Here is a 19277-nt window from a genome sequence, read left to right on the forward strand (position 1 = left end):
CCATAATCATCAACATTAACAGAAATAAACACTTGAAATAGATCACCCTGTTTGTAATGATTCTATATAATACATGAGTTTCATTTTTTGTATTGAAGAATTGAAATAAATTAACTTTTTGATGATATTCTAATTTAGTGAGATGCACCTGTACGTACGTACTTTTTTATAATTATTTTTCCATTTCAGTTAGGCCTTATTAGAGTTATGTAATCTCGAGACTTCTCTAGGCATTGTATCTAACTAATTTATAGCTAGCTATGCAGTTCTTAAATGGGGTTTCCTTTTGATACATTTAGGATATATCCACAATTAGGTGAAATGAGTAGCCTATTCTGTCAGTCTCTAGTCTAGAGTCAGTATTCAGGTCTATAATGAATAGAGGTCCATGTAAATGGTAAAATAAACTTAAGATATTGTCATGCCAAATTGGTGGCTTTGTGTAGTTGTCCCCTATGAATGTGGAATTATTACTGTGTTATAGGCATTTTTGAATTGGATTGATGCCACAATATGAGCAAAAACAAGCCAATGAAACATGATAAAAGTAGGCTTATATAATGTACATGAAGCGCTTACAGAGGATGCTGCTTTTCATTCCCCATTAATGTAGGCTGGGCTGTGAGGGTGATAATTTAAAGACTGACTTATCAAACTGTTGTATCAATGACAGAACCTGCCATACACCACAATTATCCATCTGTCACATGTCAACGTTTGGCATAGTAATCTTTTACATGTATGCAAAGCAGTCAATAAAATTATTTCTCCGTGATCAGCTGCTTGACAGATATTTATCAACCTGACAGTAGGTGATTGAATAAAACATTATTTTTAGCTTAGGTGTCTTAATATGAACAAGGCCTGTCGGCACATGCAATTTTAATACATTTTGGTCCACAAACACAATTTTGTGATGTATAATCAAATCTAGGAACTTCTTCTCAGCACTGCTACCAAGGATGGCAGTCTACCTGTCACAATATGGAAAAATAGAATATTCTTCATTTGAACATTTCTACTCCAGACTTGTCTTTGTTCTTAATGAAGATGTGAACCTCGCACTGAACTGTGTTGTATGATTTAACACATACACATATAGCTCTAGCAAAAATTAAGAGTCCACTGTGCACAGTTTTCTAAAAATCCCCATCTCTACATGTCTGACAGCCATTCCATTCCAGTGTCAGTTGAATTCCAACCAGAGTACACCTCATTCTACTTAATGTGCTTCTGATTAGGTGATCACCTGAACCAAATCTTATGTAAAGAGGGAAAGTATAAAAAACACTGCTGTGGCCCTCACAATCCTCTTGTAATAGGACAAGCTGGATGGCAAAACAAGTGCTAGGAATAGCCCAAAAGTAATTTGAATGAAAAAATAACTTTTAACCATGCCAAAGGAGTTGAGAAGAAAAGTCTTAAGTGAGGAAAAGAAGGACTCAATTCTGGCTTTACTAGCAGAGGGATACAGTGAGCGTCATGTTGCCTCCATCCTTAAAATTTCAAAGACGGCAGTCCATTACAACAAGGTCAAGCAGCAGACATTGGGGACAACAAAGCTACAGACCGGCAGAGGGCGAAAGCGACTCTCCACTGACCGGGATGACCGTCATCTTATTCGAATGTCACTCAGCAACCGCAGGTGACATCAAGTGACCTACAAAAGGAACGGCAAATGGCAGCTGGGGTGAAAGGCATGGCAAGAACAGTTCGTAACAGGCTCCTAGAGGCAGGCCTCAAGTCATGTAAAGCTAGAAAAAAAAAGCTTTTCATCAATGAGAAGCAAAGGAGATCCAGGCTGAAGTTTGCAAAAGACCATAAGGATTGGACCATAGAGGACTGGAGTAAGGTAATCTTCTCTGATGAGTCTAATTTTCAGCTTTGCCCGATACCTGGTCGTCTAATGGTTAGACGGAGACCTGGAGAGGCATACAAGCCACAGTGTCTTGCACCCACTGTGAAATTTGGTGGAGGATCGGTGATGATCTGGGGATGCTTCAGCAAGGCTGGAATTGGGTAGGTTAATCTTTGCGAAGGATGTATGAATCAAGCCTCATACAAGGTTATCCTTGAAAAACACTTGTTTCCTTCTGCTCAGGCAATGTTCCCCCAACTCTGAGGACTGTTTTTTTCCAGCCAGACAAGGCTCCATTCCAATGCTCTGGAATGTAATCAAGAGGAAGATGGATAGTCACAAGCCATCAAACAAAGAACTGCTTAAATTTTTGTGCCAGGAGTGGAATAAGGTCACCCAAAAGCAGTGTGAAAGACTGGTGGAAAGCATGCCACCAGGAGGGCAAAGTTTGATCAGCTGAAAGAAAACCTTCAACTTATAGACTGGGACAAAGTTCTTAATCAAGGAAATACGAATAGTAAATGGGAAACCTTCAAAAGAATTCTGAATACTCAGTGCGAGAGGTATATACCGTATGGGAATAAAAGGGCCAGAAATAAGAGGAAACCAATATGGTAGAATAAGAACGTAAAAGGGGCGTTAAATAGCAAAAAGAGGCATTCAAGAGATTAAAACAGGAAAACAGCAAGGAGGCACTAATGTGTTACAAGGAAAAAACGAGAACCTGCAAAAAACAAATAAAAATAGCAAAGGAGGAAACAGAGAGACGTATTGCTAGGGAAAGTAGATCAAATCCCAAACTGTTCTTTACGTATATAAATAGTAAAAGGATTAAATCGAATAATATTGGACCGATAAAAAGTGATGAAGGCAAAATCATAGAGAAAGATGAGGATAAAGCTAATCTATTAAATAAATTTTTTTTTCGTCAACTTTCACAAAGGAAAAAGAACTAACAGGCGAAATGAGAAGTGACAAACTTAATCCTCCACTAAGTATGACAAATCTAACCCAAGCTGGGGTACAGAAACGCCTCAGTAACATTAAAATAAACAAATCACCAGGACCTGATGGCATACACCCACGGGTACTAAGGGAACTAAGTAATGTGATAGACAGACCGTTATATCTTATATTTAAGGACTCTGTTGAGACTGGGTCTGTACCACTTGATTGGCGACGGGCGAATGTAGTGCCAATATTCAAAAAGGGAGCAAAAAGTAACACCGGAAACTATCGGCCGGTGAGTCTGACGTCCGTTGTGGGCAAAATTTTTGAAGGCTTTATTAATGAGGCAATCATGGAGCATCTTGATGCTAATAATCTATTAACCCCGAACCAACATGGATTCATGAGGAATCGCTCCTGCCAAACAAACCTGATTGACTTCTACGAGGAGGTTAGCTCTCGAGTAGATCAGGGGGAACCAGTGGATGTCGTGTATCTCGACTTCTCAAAAGCGTTTGATAGCGTGCCACATAATAGGTTGGTATACAAAATGAGAATGATGGGGCTGGGGGAAAATGTCTGCAAGTGGGTAGCTAACTGGCTAAAGGATAGAAGGCAGAGGGTGGTTATAAATGGAATATACTCAGATTGGGTAAGCGTCACTAGTGGGGTACCACAGGGGTCTGTACTAGGCCCAATGTTATTTAATATCTTTATTAACGACATAGTCAACGGGATAAATAGTAAAATATCAATATTTGCAGATGACACAAAGTTATGTAAAACAATTAATACAAAAGAGGACAGTGCAGACCTACAGAGGGATTTGGATAAGCTGGGTAGGTGGAGCATTAAATGGCAAATGAGGTTTAACGAGGAGAAATGTAAGGTCATACATATGGGAAGGAAAAATGGAAGTCACCAGTACTCACTGAATGGGAAATCATTGGGGAATTCAGAGATGGAGAAGGACTTGGGCATCTTGATTGATAGCAAACTAAATTGGAGTGCCCAAAGTCAGGCCGCTGCTGTAAGGGCAAACAACAGGGTAATGGGATGTATCAGAAGAGGTATAGCTGCAAAGGATGAGAACATTGTTCTTCCACTGTACAAAGCACTGGTCAGACCACACTTGGAATACTGTGCTCAGTTATGGGCCCCAATATATAGAAAGGATATAAATGAGCTTGAAAAGGTACAAAGGAGGGCAACAAAATTAATAAAGGGAATGGAGGGACTGCAATACCCAGAGAGGTTGGCAAAACTAGAACTATTCAGCCTGGAAAAGAGAAGGTTGAGGGGGGACATAATAAATGTGTACAAATATGTTAGGGGACAGTATAGAGATCTTGCCCGGGATTTGTTCAAAAGGAGGGATATTACGGTAACAAGAGGGCACTCACTAAGACTGGAAGAGAAAAGGTTTCAGCACCAGCATAGGAAGGGGTTCTTTACGGTAAGAGCAGTGAGAATATGGAATTCACTGAGTGAGGAGACGGTAATGTCGGATTCACTAAACCAGTTCAAGCGGGGACTGGATGCTTTTCTAGATACCAGGCAGATTTCTGCATATACTTAAAAATAGAATAAAATAGTAGGTTGATACAGGGATTTATTCTGACTGCTGGTTTCAGAGTCGGGAGGGAATTTTTCCTCAGGTGAAGATTGGCTAAATCATTTGGGGTTTTTGCCCTCCTCTGGATCAACTTTAGCAATTACAGAACTAACAGGTCGAACTTGATGGACGCAAGTCTTTATTCGGCTTTACTAACTATGTAACTATGTAACTATGTAACATGCCAAGACGCATGAAAGCTGTGATTAAAAATCATGGTTATTCCACCAAATATTGATTTCTGAACTTTTCCCGAGTTAAAACATGAGTATTGTTGTTTCTAAATGAATAAGAACTTGTTTTCTTTGCATTATTTGTGGTCTGAAAGAACTTTCTTTTTTTACTTTGACTTTTTCTCATTTGCTGCAAATAAATCCAAAATTTTTTAGCTTTGAATTTCAGAGACCTGTTCGCAGTAGTTTATAGAGTAAACCAACAATGTACATTTTACTCAAAAATATACCTATAAAAGAGAAAAATCAGAAAATGAAAATTTTGCAGTTTGGTATCATGGCATGCCATGGCGTACAGTGCCTTACTGTCCAGTCAAATTCTTATGTCATAGGAAGGTGCCACAGTCCTGTGATGAGCACCCTAACCTCTTCTAATGATCATCTCTGGTCCTTTGGTTGAGATCCCCACCAATCATACATTGATGGCATATACTGAAGCTAGGCCTTCAGCTAAAAATTCACTATTATTCCTTTTTAAGGTTAATTGAAATAACTTGACTGGGAAATGCAGCCACACAATTACAGGAGCACATTTTGTCGAACTATGACAATCTGAACATAGACAGACCCAGGTCTGCCAGTGATGGGCTAGCGGCTTCCCTTTTTGACATCCATGTGCCCAATCATATGTAGAAAGAGGCCCTAGTCTATAGGAGACATCTTGCGGTTTTGTGTTTGGTTTTTTTTTTGGACATCATTGACAGATTGCTTATGATGGTAATATGCAAATTGCCTCTTAAGAGAGAAAGAGTCCTATTGCAAGCAGCAATCCTACAAGCCATTATCGACCCTTTAACGAGCCTTGCAATATGACTTGGGATAAAGACCAAATCAGATTCTCAATTTGCAGGCAGTGTTTCGGGGTATTGCCCCTCGTCAGTGCAAAGTATGAGAACTGATTTGGCTAGGTGAGAGGCTCTGGACTGAGGTCTAAGGGGTAACGTTTCTCCTTGGGAGAGTGTATGATGGTAAATACTTTAATTCTTTCCCTTTTGCGTTTTTAATTTGAGGTAAAGTAGACTTGGGTTGTTTCTATAAGCAGAACGAGTAGTCCCGAATATGTCACCGGCTGATGTGAGCAGGAAATGTAGGTCAGACATCAAGGGAAGCAATCAGGATTCTCAGGCAGACACTAATCCCTGAAAGTGTCTATGCTGGGTGTGTGTCTGCATATGTGCTCGGTGAGGAATGTAATACTATGTGTCTGGTATGCAGCATGTATGCCTATTGTACAGCCTCTGGTATGTTGCGTGGCGGCTGTTGTGAGTGTACACGTTGCCGTCTGTTTTGATTATTCCGTGTGTCTGAGAATTGGATAGACCATGTTGAATTCTAATACGTATTCCAGATTTTCCCTCATTAGGTCTCTCCCTACTGGTAACTGCTTCAGTTTTTCCATGAACTGTATACTGTCTCCTATGGTGTCATAATTCATAGCAGAACCATGTGCCTTCTAGCTCTGATCCTTATAGGGACATTAATACATTGATGTCTGTGTAGTTTGAAAGCCTAAAATCCCTGATCCATATATGTCTAAGATTACCCTGAGAGCCTCTGCACAGCAACATTTCCATATTCTGAGCCTTTTATCACAAAGTCCCAGATGTGTAAATGAAGGGATCATAACAAAGTGCCTTCGTTACAGATGAAATGGCTCAGTGAACACCCCTTAGATCTTTAGAACCATTGGTGAAGGCAAATCTCTGCAGCCAGTGTGGACATCATGTGACAGGCTGCCAGAAAAAATAGTGCCGCATGCTAGTTTTATACCCCCCTCCAGTAAAGCGATGGCAGCCTGACTGACAATAATGGAGTCTTGGGGTACGTGCACACGGTCCGTAAACGCTGCGGATTGGACGCAGCACACTTGCACTGTGTGCAATCCGCAGCGGCCAGATGTTACTGCATAGTGGATGGATTTCAAGAAATCCGATGTCCACTATGCGTCTCTGTGCTCCTGCAGATCATCCGCAGACATGCGGCGCATCTTTACAGACCGCAGCATGGAAATTTCTCTTGCAGAGTCGCTATTATCCGCAAGATAAATTATATCCCTGTAATGTATAGGATACGGTGAATCCGCATGGTTCAATGAACACCTGCGGAGTCACCTGTGTGCAGCGCTTTGGAAGCAGCATAAAGTATACTGCATTCAAAGCGCTGCCAAAGATGATCGTGTGCACATAGCCTTAGGCCACGGCCCCACTATCAGTATTTGGTCAGTATTCGGTCAGTATTTTTTCTCAGGAGTGGAAGCTAATACCAGGAGTGGGTGATAAATGCAGAATTGGTGCAGTTGTTTCTATTATACCTTTTCTCTGATTGTTCCTCACCTGGTTTTGTCTCCCACTCCTGAGAAGAAATACTGACCGAATAATGATAGGGGGCTGTGGCCTTAGGCGCTGTTTTCCATCAGGGACACTAGTGGTGTTTTTTCTGTTCCTGTATCAGAACGGAAGTATTATTGCAGAGGTGAACATGTACTTGGGTGCCAAATTATTTTAATTAGCTTGTTTAGAGACTGGGAAAAAAAGTAGGACTGCATGCTAAGCATTCTAGGGTATTACTCAAGATATACAAGTGCTTCTCACTAAATTAGAATATCATCAAAAAGTTAAATTTATTTCAGTTCTTCAATACAAAAAGTGAAACTCATATTTTATATAGAGTCATTACAAACAGAGTGATCTATTTCAAGTGTTTATTTCTGTTAATGTTGAGGATTATGGCTTACAGCCAATGAAAACATAAGTCATTATCTCAGTAAATTAGAATACTTTATAACAGCTTGAAAAATGTTTTTAAAATCCGAAATGTTGGCCTACTGAAATGTATGTTCAGTAAATGCACTCAATACTTGGTCGCGGCTCCTTTTGCATCAATTACTGCATCAATGTGGCGTGGCATGGAGGCAATCAGCCTGTGGCACTGCTGAGGTGTTATGGAAGCCCAGGTTGCTTTGATAGCAGCCTTCAGCTCGTCTGCATTGTTGGGTCTGATGTCTCATCTTCCTCTTCTGAGTTTGCTGGCCAATCAAGCACAGTGATACTGTTGTGTGTAAACCAGGTATTGGTACTTTTGGCAGTGTGGACAGGTGCCAAGTCCTGCTGGAGAATGAAATTTCCATCTCTAAAAAGCTTGTCGGCAGAGGGAAGCATGAAGGGCTCTAAAATTTCCTTGTAGACGGCTGTGCTGACTTTGGTCTTGATGAAACACAGTGGACCTACATCAGCAGATGACATGGCTCCCCAAACCATCACTGATTGTGGAAACTTCACACTAAACCTCAAGCAGCTTGGATTGTGGCCTCTCCACTCGTCCTCCAGAATCTGGGACCTTGATTTCCAAATGAAATGCAAAATTTACTTTCATCTGAAAACCTTGGATCATTGAGCAACAATCCAGGTCTTTTTCTCCTTGGCCTAGGTAAGACGCTTCTGGCGTTGTCCATTGGTCATGAGAGGCTTGACACAAGGAATGCGACACTTGTAGCCCATGTCCTGGATGTGTGTGTGTGTGTGTGTGTGTTGGCTCTTGAAGCAGTTCACTCCTTGTGAATGTTTGGCCTTTTCTTAACAATCCTTTCAAGGCTGCGGTTATCCTGGTTGCTTGTGCACCTTTTTCTACCACACTTTTTCCTTCCACTCAACTTTCCATTAATACAGTTGGGTCCATATATATTTGGACAGAGACAACATTTTTCTAATTTTGGTTCTAGACATTACCACAATGAATTTTAAACAAAACAATTCAGATGCAGTTGAAGTTCAGACTTTCAGCTTTAATTTGAGGGTAGTCACATTAAAATTGGATGAAGGGTTTAGGAGTTTCAGTTCCTTCACTTGTGCCACCCTGTTTTTAAAGGGACCAAAAGTAATTGGACAGATTAAATAATTGTAAATAAAATGTTCATTTCTAGTACTTGGTTGAAAACCCTTTGTTGGCAATGACTGCCTGAAGTCTTGAACTCATGGACATCACCAGACGCTGTGTTTCCTCCTTTTTGATGCTCTGCCAGGCCTTCACTGTGGTGGTTTTCAATTGCTGTTTGTGGGCCTTTCTGTCTGAAGTTTAGTCTTTAACAAGTGAAATGCATGCTCAATTGGGTTGAGATCAGGTGACTGACTCGGCCATTCAAGAATATTCCACTTCTTTGCTTTAATAAACTCCTGGGTTGCTTTGGCTTTGTTTTGGGTCATTGTCCATCTGTAGTATGAAACGACGACCAATCAGTTTGGCTGCATTTGGCTGGATCTGAGCACACAGTATGGCTCTGAATACATCAGAATTCATTCGGCTGCTTCTGTCCTGTGTCACATCATCAATAAACATGCCCAAGCCATCACACTGCCTCCCCATGTTTTACAGATGATGTGGTATGCTTTGGCTCATGAGCTGTACCACTCCTTCGCCATACTTTTCTCTTTCCATCATTCTGGTAGAGGTTGATCTTGGTTTCATTTGTCCAAAGAATGTTCTTCCAGAACTGTGCTGGCTTTTTTAGATGTTTTTTAGCAAAGTCCAGTCTAGCCTTTTTATTCTTGATGCTTATGAGTGGCTTGCACCGTGCAGTGAACCCTCTGTATTTACTTTCATGCAGTCTTCTCTTTATGGTAGATTTGGATATTGATACTCCTACCTCCTGGATCGTGTTGTTCACTTGGTTGGCTGTTGTGAAGGGGTTTCTCTTCACCATGGAGATTATTCTGCGATCATCCACCACTGTTGTCTTCCGTGGGCGCCCAGGTCTTTTTGCATTGATGAGTTCACCAGTGCTTTCTTTCTCAGGATGTACCAAACTGTAAATTTTGCCTCTCCTAATATTGTAGCAATTTCTCGGATGGGTTTTTTCTGTTTTTGCAGCTTAAGGATGGCTTGTTTCACCTGCATGGAGAGCTCCTTTGACCGCATGTTTACTTCACAGCAAAACCTTCCAAATGCAAGCACCACACCTCAAATCAACTCCAGGCCTTTTATCTGCTTAATTGAGAATGACATAACGAAGGGATTGCCCACACCTGTCCATGAAATAGCCTTGGAGTCAATTGTCCAATTACTTTTGGTCCCTTTAAAAACAGGGTGGCACATGTTAAGGAGCTGAAACTCCTAAAACCTTCGTCCAATTTTAATGTGAATACCCTCAAATGAAAGCTGAAAGTCTGAACTTCAACTGCATCTGAATTGTTTTGTTTCAAATTCATTGTGGTAATGTCTAGAACCAAAATTAGAAAAAATGTTTTCTCTGTCCAAATATATATGGACCTAACTGTATGCTTGGATACAGCACTCGGTGTACAGCCAGCTTCTTTAGCAATGACCTTTTGTGGCTTGCCCTACTTGTGGCGTGTGTTAATGACTGCCTTCTGGACATCTGTCAAGTCAGCAGTTTTACCTATGATTGTGCAGCCTACTGAAACAGGCTAAGGGACCTTTTTAAATGTTTAGGAAGCCTTGGCAGGTATTTTGTTTTTTTTAATTATTCTAATTTACTGAGATAATGACTTTAGTGTTTTCATTGGCTGTATGCCATAATCATCAACATTAATAGAAATAAACACTTGAAATAGATCACTCTGTTTGTAATGACTGTATGTAATATGAGTTTCACTTTTTGTATTGAAGAACTGAAATAAATTTAACTTTTTGATAATATTCTAATTTAGTGAGAAGCACTTGTAGATGCCAGCTGTAGTGCCATATGTCATAATTTTCTTAGTTAAAACGGGAACACCAAGAAAACTGTTTGGTGCATTGTGACAAAGCTTTATAGACACTTGTCCTATCCTATTTGATTTATAGAGGCATATTTTGCCATAGTACCCTACGTTACCCAAATGGGCAGCACACAATACTTAGGTAGTACTATTTCTGCACCCATTTAGTGTATATAGTGGCCGGCTAGTACCATACGTTTCCTAAACTTGTAGTTCTTTAATTGCCCAGTCAGTGGGAAGGTTTATGTGATTCATAATGTATTATAGCCATACCATACAGTAACACAAAGCCGATACCATACAGTAACACGAAGTGCCATACCTCAATGCCATAGACCCAGATGATGCATAGGTAGTGAAAAGAGAAGGATTTGGAGCCTTGCTTTCAAGTCAAAGACAGAAGCTGATAAGGCCATCAGAAATAGCCGAGCGCTTCGCTTAACTGGTCTTTGGCACTCTCATAAGAATGAATGGGGCGGTACTGCGCATTATTGACCACCGCTCCATTCACATGGGATCTTGGTATCTCTGAGGAATGTCAGTATTCAGACCCCAAGCAATCATGTAGTTATCCTCTTTCATGTTCTTAGTCAATCCTGCTGATGAACCTTGCATCTGTATGTTAGGACTTCTTTTTGGCACATGCACCTATGCAATAAGACTGAGGTTCTAAGCTTTCTTTGTGGTCTTTTCACAAATAGTAAAGATATGCAAATGCTAATCTTGTTTTCTTTTTTCAGACATTATAGAAGGTAAGTTTTCATTCTCTGTGGTGGCATGCTAAATTTCCAGTGCTATAGTCATCATAATTTAGAAGCCATGCATTTGTTCTTGTACATTGATTGTCTGTGTGTTATCCATCCTTATATGGTTTCTTCTGTCCTCCACAGGCTCCTCTTGTCTGGTGGGTTACAAGAAGACCCCCCCACCTGTACCCCCTCGAACCACCTCCAAACCCTTTATATCTGTGACTGTACAAAGTAGTACTGAATCTGCCCAGGACTCTTATCTGGATGCACAGGAAGGGCAGAGTGAAGGCAACAGCCAATCAGGGCTCAGCACCTCCACTGAGAGCCTTGAAAGCACTCGGGCACCAAGTGTAACCCGTGTTGGCCCCCCAACTCCAATCAGGCAAATCCCTCCTGAAATACCCCCAAAAAATGCAGCCGTAAAAAGCATCAAAGAAGAGCCACGTGCCCCTGAACCCCTCCCAAAACGCAAGCTGTCCTCCATTGGAATTCAGGTGAGTCTGCAACTTGAAACATTGTCACCTGCTGGTTCCTCTTGCTTACTTTTTTCACCCTTTTTATTATACAGTTACACTGAAGGCCTATAAATAAAGCACACAGCAGTATTCAGTAGTACAAGAAGTAAAAGGAAGCTAAGGCTATGTTCCCACGATGCAGAAATGATCTGGATTTTTCCTGAGCGTTTCTGCATCTCCCTGGCCGAAAAAACGCATGCGGATTGTACATCCGCTTGTCCCTGGCAGGAAAAATGCAAGTGAAGCGTTCTTCACATGCATTTCCGCATGCGGGTTGACATGCGCTTTCCAAGCGATTTTAGCATCACTTGGAAAGTGCTTGACAACTTGGTTACACTATATAAATCCATGCAAACGCCATGGATTTATATAGTGTGACCCGAGAGAATGGTAAAAAATAAATATATACTTACCTTCTGATGGCCCCCGGTGTCCTTGTCTTGGCTTGCCGGAAGCTCGCGGTAGACTTAAGGACCTGCCGACGTCAATGGTTGCGTGACCTGTCACATGACTAAATTACGTCACCGCAGGTCCTTTAGTCTACCGCGAGTTGCCGGCAAGCCAAGACAAGGACACCGGGGGCCATCAGAAGGTAAGTATATATTTATTTTTTTACTGTTCTTTCGGTCACACTATATAAATCCATGCCGGTTGCATGGATTTATATAGTGTGACCAAGTAAAAAAAATAATGTATATTTTTTATTTTATTTTTTATTATTATTATTATTATTATTATTTTTTTTTTTACAGGTACTATGGTACCCGAGTCCGGAGGAGAGTCTCCTCTTCTCCAAACCCGGGTACCATCCGCACATTGAAACGCATGGAATCCGCATGTACATATGCAGTGATGCGTAATCCATGCGGTCCAATGCAAGTCAATGGTGGCGAAAACGCAGCACTTCCGCAAAATAATTGGTGGTGCTGCGTTTTTTTCCGCAATGATAATCTGCAGCGGAAATTTCCGCAGCATGTGCACAGCACATGCCGATTATCATTGGGGAACATGGCAGACCTTCTACCATGCGTTTCTGCAGTGGAATTGCCGCTATGGAAATGCTTAAACGCATAGTGGGCACACAGCCTAAACCCATCATTAGATTAGGGAATTAATGTTAATAGAAACTCTTAATGTTATTATTGGATGCAATCCCATTACAGGACTCTTCCAATAATAACCTGCTGGGCTCTAGAGGTCTTGGACTGCAGACCAAGAATGAAAGCTGTGTTATTTTACTGTAAACTATAGTGTGGACTGCATTTGCAGAGTACAGGCTGCCATTAATGGCCTCTTATGCTCTTCTGATGGGCCTGCGGTCTATTTTCAGCCCCTTTTTCTTTTGCCCTATTAAGTTGGGTTGGTCTATTTATTTCGTACATTTTTTTTGTTGTTATTTAAAGTGTTCCAGCTTGGGACTCTAAATGATCAGAAAGGTACATTAATTCTCTACAACCCCTTTTGAAAGTGCATATGACATTAGTGTTTGGGTCCACTCTACTCCTAATTGTGGCATGGAAAATGATTAATTGTTTTAACCACTGGCATTTACTGACTTGCCAGCTTGTATAGCGAGGGAGTATTCACTATTCCTACACAATGGTTTTATACTGCTATGTGAAATTGCTGACTTCCTATCGCTTGACGTGTGAATTGGTGGTAAGGTTTCTATATTGCCTGCACCACTCAATAGCAGGTTGTTCTAGTGCTCCGAGAACACCGTGGGAAAAGGATGTAAGTGTTCATTAAAGTAATTGCTGTCTATGAGAATTCTATTTCCATTGAGGAACTTGTTCCACCCATTAGCAAAAAAAAAAAAATTAATTCAATGTAGATGTTCAGCTCTTGGATACAAAAATTGATGCTAAAATGTTGAGCTTGAGATGTTTTGTAGGTAACGCCAAGTTCAAACCTAAGTGCTCTTCACTGTGGTGTGAAGGAATGGAAGTGACAAATGCTCTGAGCATACTCCTGGCTCGGAGCAATGATTGTCACTTGTATAACACACATTTCCATCGTTTCTTCAACTATTTCATGTTGATTTTTATGAGTTTTGTGAGTGTACGTTTTGAAGGGCGTCCTGTCTCCACAATATTTTGTTACTAGGACTATAAGGGTAGACTTGTGGTCCATATTATGATTCTGGTAGGTCCTCTCATTATACTCTGCTTTTAATAGGTGAAGCACAGTGTATGGTTGTCTTATTGTACTTTGTAATTAATTTCAGTAAGGTAAACTTTGCTCAAAGGGGTTGACTCTCAATTATATAACACAACCACTGTATAGATTATGAAATATTTGCAATTTTACCTGGTGTTAAAAAATGATCAAGATATTTTCTTAAGGAGAGAAGGAGTGGAAAGGGACAAAGCGCGAAATAGGGTCTTATTTGGGTAACCATGTTAAAAGAATTGCACAATATTGCTCAACTGGTCAGGTTGTGTGCACACATCCAGTGTCGGACTGGGATGCCAAGGGCCCACCTGTAACCAACTCCAGGGCCCAACTTTCAACTACATGCAAATGTGACATTATCCTTAATCATAAATTTCTATAACCATGACCTGGGTAGATTGTTAAATGAATAAGATGCTGCCTTTGTCTGTACTTAGTGATTCAAGTATATTGTGCCAAGTACTCAGGGCCGTCTCCAGGTTTTCGTTGGCCCTGGGCGAAAGCGTCTCAGTGGGCCCTTTTAACACATACCACGATTCATGATGCATAGATACGGCAGAGATGTGTATGTGTGTGTATATATATATATATATATATATATATATATATATATATATATATATATATATATATATATATATATATATATATATATATATATATATATATATATAATATTCACACTGAACACATCAAAACTATGAATTAACACATGTGGAATTATATACTTAACAAAAAAGTGTGAAACAACTGAAAATATGTCTTATATTCTAGGTTCTTCAAAGTAGCCACCTTTTGCTTTGCACACTCTTGGCATTCTCTTGATGAGCTTCAAGAGGTAGTCACCGGAAATGGTTTTCACTTCACAGGTGTGCCCTGTCAGGTTTAATGAATGGGATTTCTTGCCTTATAAATGGGGTTGGGACCATCAGTTGTGTTGTGCAGAAGTCTGGTGGATACACAGCTGATAGTCCTACTGAATAGACTGTTAGCTGCTTTTTTCTTGCCATAATACAAATTCTAAGTAAAGAAAAACGAGTGGCCATCATTACTTTAAGAAATGAAGGTCAGTCAGTCCAAAAAATTGGGCAAACTTTGAATGTGTCCCCAAGTGCAGTTGCAAAAACCATCAAGCACTACAAAGAAACTGGCTCACATGAGGATTGCCCCAGGAAAGGAAGACCATGAGTCACCTCAGCTTCTGAGGATAAGTTTATCCGAGTCACCAGCCTCAGAAATCGCAGGTTAACAGCAGCTCAGATTAGAGACCAGGTCAATGCCACAGAGTTCTAGCAGCAGACACATCTCTACAACAACTGTTAAGAGGAGACTTTGTGCAGCAGGCCTTCATGGTAAAATAGCTGCTAGGAAACCACTGCTAAGGACAGGCAACAAGCAGAAGAGACTTGTTTGGGCTAAAGAACACAAGGAATGGACATTAGACCAGTGGAAATCTGTGCTTTGGTCTGATGAGTCCAAATTTGAGATCTTTGGTTCCAACCACCGTGTCTTTGTGCGACGCAGAAAAGGTGAACAGATGGACTCTACATGCCTGGTTCCCACCATGAAGCATGGAGGAGGAGGTGTGATGGTGTGGGGGTGCTTTGCTGGTGACACTGTTGGGGATTTATTCAAAATTGAAGGCATACTGAACCAGCATGGCTACCACAGCATCTTGCAGCGGCATGCTATTCCATCTGGTTTGTGTTTAGTTGGACCATCATTTATTTTTCAACAGGGCAATGACCCCAAACACACCTCCAGGCTGTGTAAGGGCTATTTGACCAAGAAGGAGAGTGGGGTGCTACGCCAGATGACCTGGCCTCCACAGTCACCAAACCTGAACCCAATCGAGATGGTTTGGGGTGAGCTGGACCGCAGAGTGAAGGCAAAAGGGCCAACAAGTGCTAAGCATCTCTGGGAACTCCTTCAAGATTGTTGGAAGACCATTTCCGGTGACTACCTCTTGAAGCTCATCAAGAGAATGCCAAGAGTGTGCAAAGCCGTCATCAAAGCAAAAGGTGGCTACTTAGAAGAACCTAGAATATAATATGTATTTCCAGTTGTTTCACACTTTTTTGTTAAATATATAATTCCACATGTGTTAATTCATAGTTTTGATGCCTTCAGTGTGAATGTACAATTTTCATAGTCATGAAAATACAGAAAAATCTTTAAATGAGAAGGTGTGTCCAAACTTTTGGTCTGTACTGTGTGTGTGTGTGTGTATATATATATATATATATATATATATATATATATATATATATATATATATATATATATATATATATATATATATATATATATAATATATATATTTTATGTATGTATACCGGCAAATCCTCACAGCGTACAGTGGAGACCGGACAGTATAGTCCTCCCTGCAGAATACTGGCCCCCGTATAATGCTCCTCAGCGTCGCCATCTTCCCGCTCTCTGCTGCACTGTGACTGCTCAACAGTGGGTGCGGTGGAAAGACATCATCGCGCCCACTGACCTGAGATGTCAGTCAGGAGACGTGGAAGACACTGGAGCTGCGGAGGCAAGGAGAGTGGTAAGTATTGTGCCAGTCGCTGGTTTATTCGTCAGTGTGTTTTGAAGTATACATTTTCTTCTTCAGGACAGCCACGATAGGCTTTTTCTATCCTGGTTCTCCTGAAGAAGTTGTATACTTTGAAAAACATAGACAAATAAACCACTTATACTCGGATTGGCATCCTTTATCCTTTCCAACCAGCAGAATTAACCCATTTTGTTTCTCCACTACCTGCAAGATATTTTCTTACATACTATGGCGCCACCTGTTGGTCACTATGTATAGCAATGTGTAGGTCTATGGTATTGGCTGAATTTTGTTGGTCACGTGCTCAGTCACTCCCCCACAGCCAGGTCTCTGCACAGGTCCCCCTAAACCCTCTCTCCACTTTTCCCTTTGGTCATTTTACATTGCACACCATCATCAAGTTAAAGTGAGGTAATTCCCTTAGGTTAATGTATCAGGTATTACGTAACCAAGAAATTAGAAACCTCTCATAGAACCAACAAATTGAAAACATTCTTTGCCAGCGCCTCCGAAAGTACAGCTGGGGATCTAGTCCAATCTCCCAATTATTTCCCAAATTTACTGATAGTTCCCCTCATAATATAGACCATTTTTTCCATTCAGATTGTATTATGCAAGCCCTGGGCCACTTCCTTCACCAAAGGAGGTGCATTTGCCAACCAGTGTTTGGCAATAGACTTGCTAGAGTGATAGAATATTTTAGCAATGGCCAACTGCACTTGGGAAGATCTGCCCACGTCCCCCACCAGGCCTAACGCACAGGATTTTGCGCTAAGTGGGATTTGGATATTTATGCATCTCCATAAACAATCTGCAAATACTTTCCCAGAGCTCAACTTATGAAGGGCATGTCCAAAACATGTGCATTAAGTTTGCACCCTTCTTTCTACAACGTAGTCATCAGCATGAGGCCCATTCTATATAATTCTTTTGGAGTCCTATAGACTCTGTGTATAAGAAACAATTGGGACCTTCTCTGCCCCTGATTCTCAAAAAATGAAGTAGATCCCAGAGAGACCACTCTCAATTTAGCAGGATAAATCATGGCATACTGCAGACCCAGTGCACGCATTCTTCTTTTGATACCTAGGAACATGGCCCTCTTTCTCTGAGCTTCTACCAAAAAGTCTGGAAAGAAATATTTTGCCAACCAAGTCTAATATCTTATTTCTCCCGTGCCTTCCTCAGAATAATGTCTCCATTCTTAAAATGGAGGTTTTTAATCAGAATAGGCATAACGACTGGTCCTGGCCTCATGGGGACCCTGTGTGCCCATTCCACCGCAAACAAAGGAGTGAGGGACTTGCCTAATGTTGTTTTGTCCTTGGCGATTTTCCCGGTTGTCGACTTTAGTAAATGGGGCCGTCATCGCCTGGGAATGACTTTGAATAGCCCTATGAATTGGAATAAGGGCATCCTCCAGCTTACGGACTCTCACCTCGACTGCTGTAGTGCTCTGCACAACCTTTTGGAAATGTGGTGCATTGTGGAGATAGTTTCCTGGATGTGACCACCCTGTCCAGTCAGCATATCAAGTGTGGAATTGCTTTTGGTTACTGCATTAAACACATGCAACAGGGAGGGGGATCCCCCACAGGGATACTGCACCAGGATTGCATTCCTTTCCCTTAGGAGGTTCCTGAGAAGACTAGGCCAGCTCAGGCGGACAATCATTCTCCTCCTCCTCCTCCTCCAATGCTAAGACCGAGTGATAGGATTCTGTTGGGAATGTATTCTGTGGCCCCTGCATATGTGCCCTTGACCCCTCTTGCCCAGAAACACCAGGGTGCGCATTATGGGCAAACTTTCCCAGCCTGGCTGCTATGTCCCCAGAGACATTTTTTTGCCTCTTCCCGCAAGACACACAGGTGCCATCTTGGGACCCAGACTGCGATCCTCCATCTTCCTGGCCCATCCTTTTGCTGCGGGTCATAGCAGCACTTCAGCATCAGACCGAGCTGCTTAGATAGCCAGAGACTTCTTCCCTTGAGTTAAAGTGCCCTATATGCACAAGCGCCTACTGCAGGATCTAATTATTGGAGGCTTTAGGACCCAGGGGAGATCCCAGTGTGGCATTACCGCAGGTGCACTTAAACCAGCACCGCTCTCGTGCAATGAGCATTTTGTCAACCGGGACCGTCACTCTGAGTTAAGTATTGCCTTGTCCTCTTCCCACCGTCATCTGTCCCCTCACAAGGCTGGGACAGGCCACCAAAGATGGCTGCCCTCTCCTCTCGGCGCGCCAACAGCCAAGGTCCTCATGAAAGCAGCACAGTGGTCCTCTGGCCTCATAGTCTGTCTCGCATAGCACCGCTACCGACTCCCCCCCCCCCCCCCCCTCCAACTCCACTGGGAATATGGGATTTTAAGCAGTATATCTGACCAGGATAATGGGAACCATTTTTACGCAAACTCTTCATCAGGAAGACTCGTGTGTTTACATAGGGCACAAAAAATGCAGCAGACTTATTAGACTTAACACAGTAGCAGCATTGTGCATGAGATTTTGTGAACTCTTAATATCTGCAGTGTAAATTGCCTGACCTTGTGGCTTTGCAGTGCAGAGGGTGCAATGTAATGCCACAATGAGGTGCTGCAGATGTTCCATTGCTGGACTGGTGACTGTACGTACAATCTGCAATAATATTACGAATTACCATTGTGTTCCATGACCTATCAAGGCAGGAGCCAACAGGTAGATCGCATTTATACTGGTCAGAGGTCCAAGGTCCATTCTAATATTGTTTTATAATAGTCCCAACATTATTGCTTATAATAAAAACCTCAGCTGCTGCTAAACCTCGTTTTGAAGAGAATGAAAGCTTACTGTGTACTATTGATATCGAACAGCCATATTATCTTCAAAAAGGTCTACAACATCTGTACAGTGCACACTGCAGCTGC

At 41.6% G+C, this 19277-nt stretch overlaps 1 protein-coding gene across 2 annotated transcripts in view; it reads left to right on the forward strand.

Moving 5' to 3' along the window:
• The window catches only part of DLGAP4 (DLG associated protein 4), a 261005-nt gene that overhangs the window by 215843 nt on the left and 25885 nt on the right, over positions 1-19277 (forward strand). For both annotated transcript variants that reach the window (XM_073683832.1, XM_073683833.1), the window contains one exon: positions 11259-11611. In XM_073683832.1, the coding sequence (XP_073539933.1) occupies positions 11259-11611 (353 nt within the window). The remainder of the gene's footprint in view (positions 1-11258; positions 11612-19277) is intronic.

Source organism: Phyllobates terribilis, unplaced genomic scaffold (genome assembly GCF_046119375.1).
Source record: "Phyllobates terribilis strain yellow unplaced genomic scaffold, ASM4611937v1 Scaffold_5__5_contigs__length_657084704, whole genome shotgun sequence".
NCBI lineage: Eukaryota > Metazoa > Chordata > Amphibia > Anura > Dendrobatidae > Phyllobates > Phyllobates terribilis.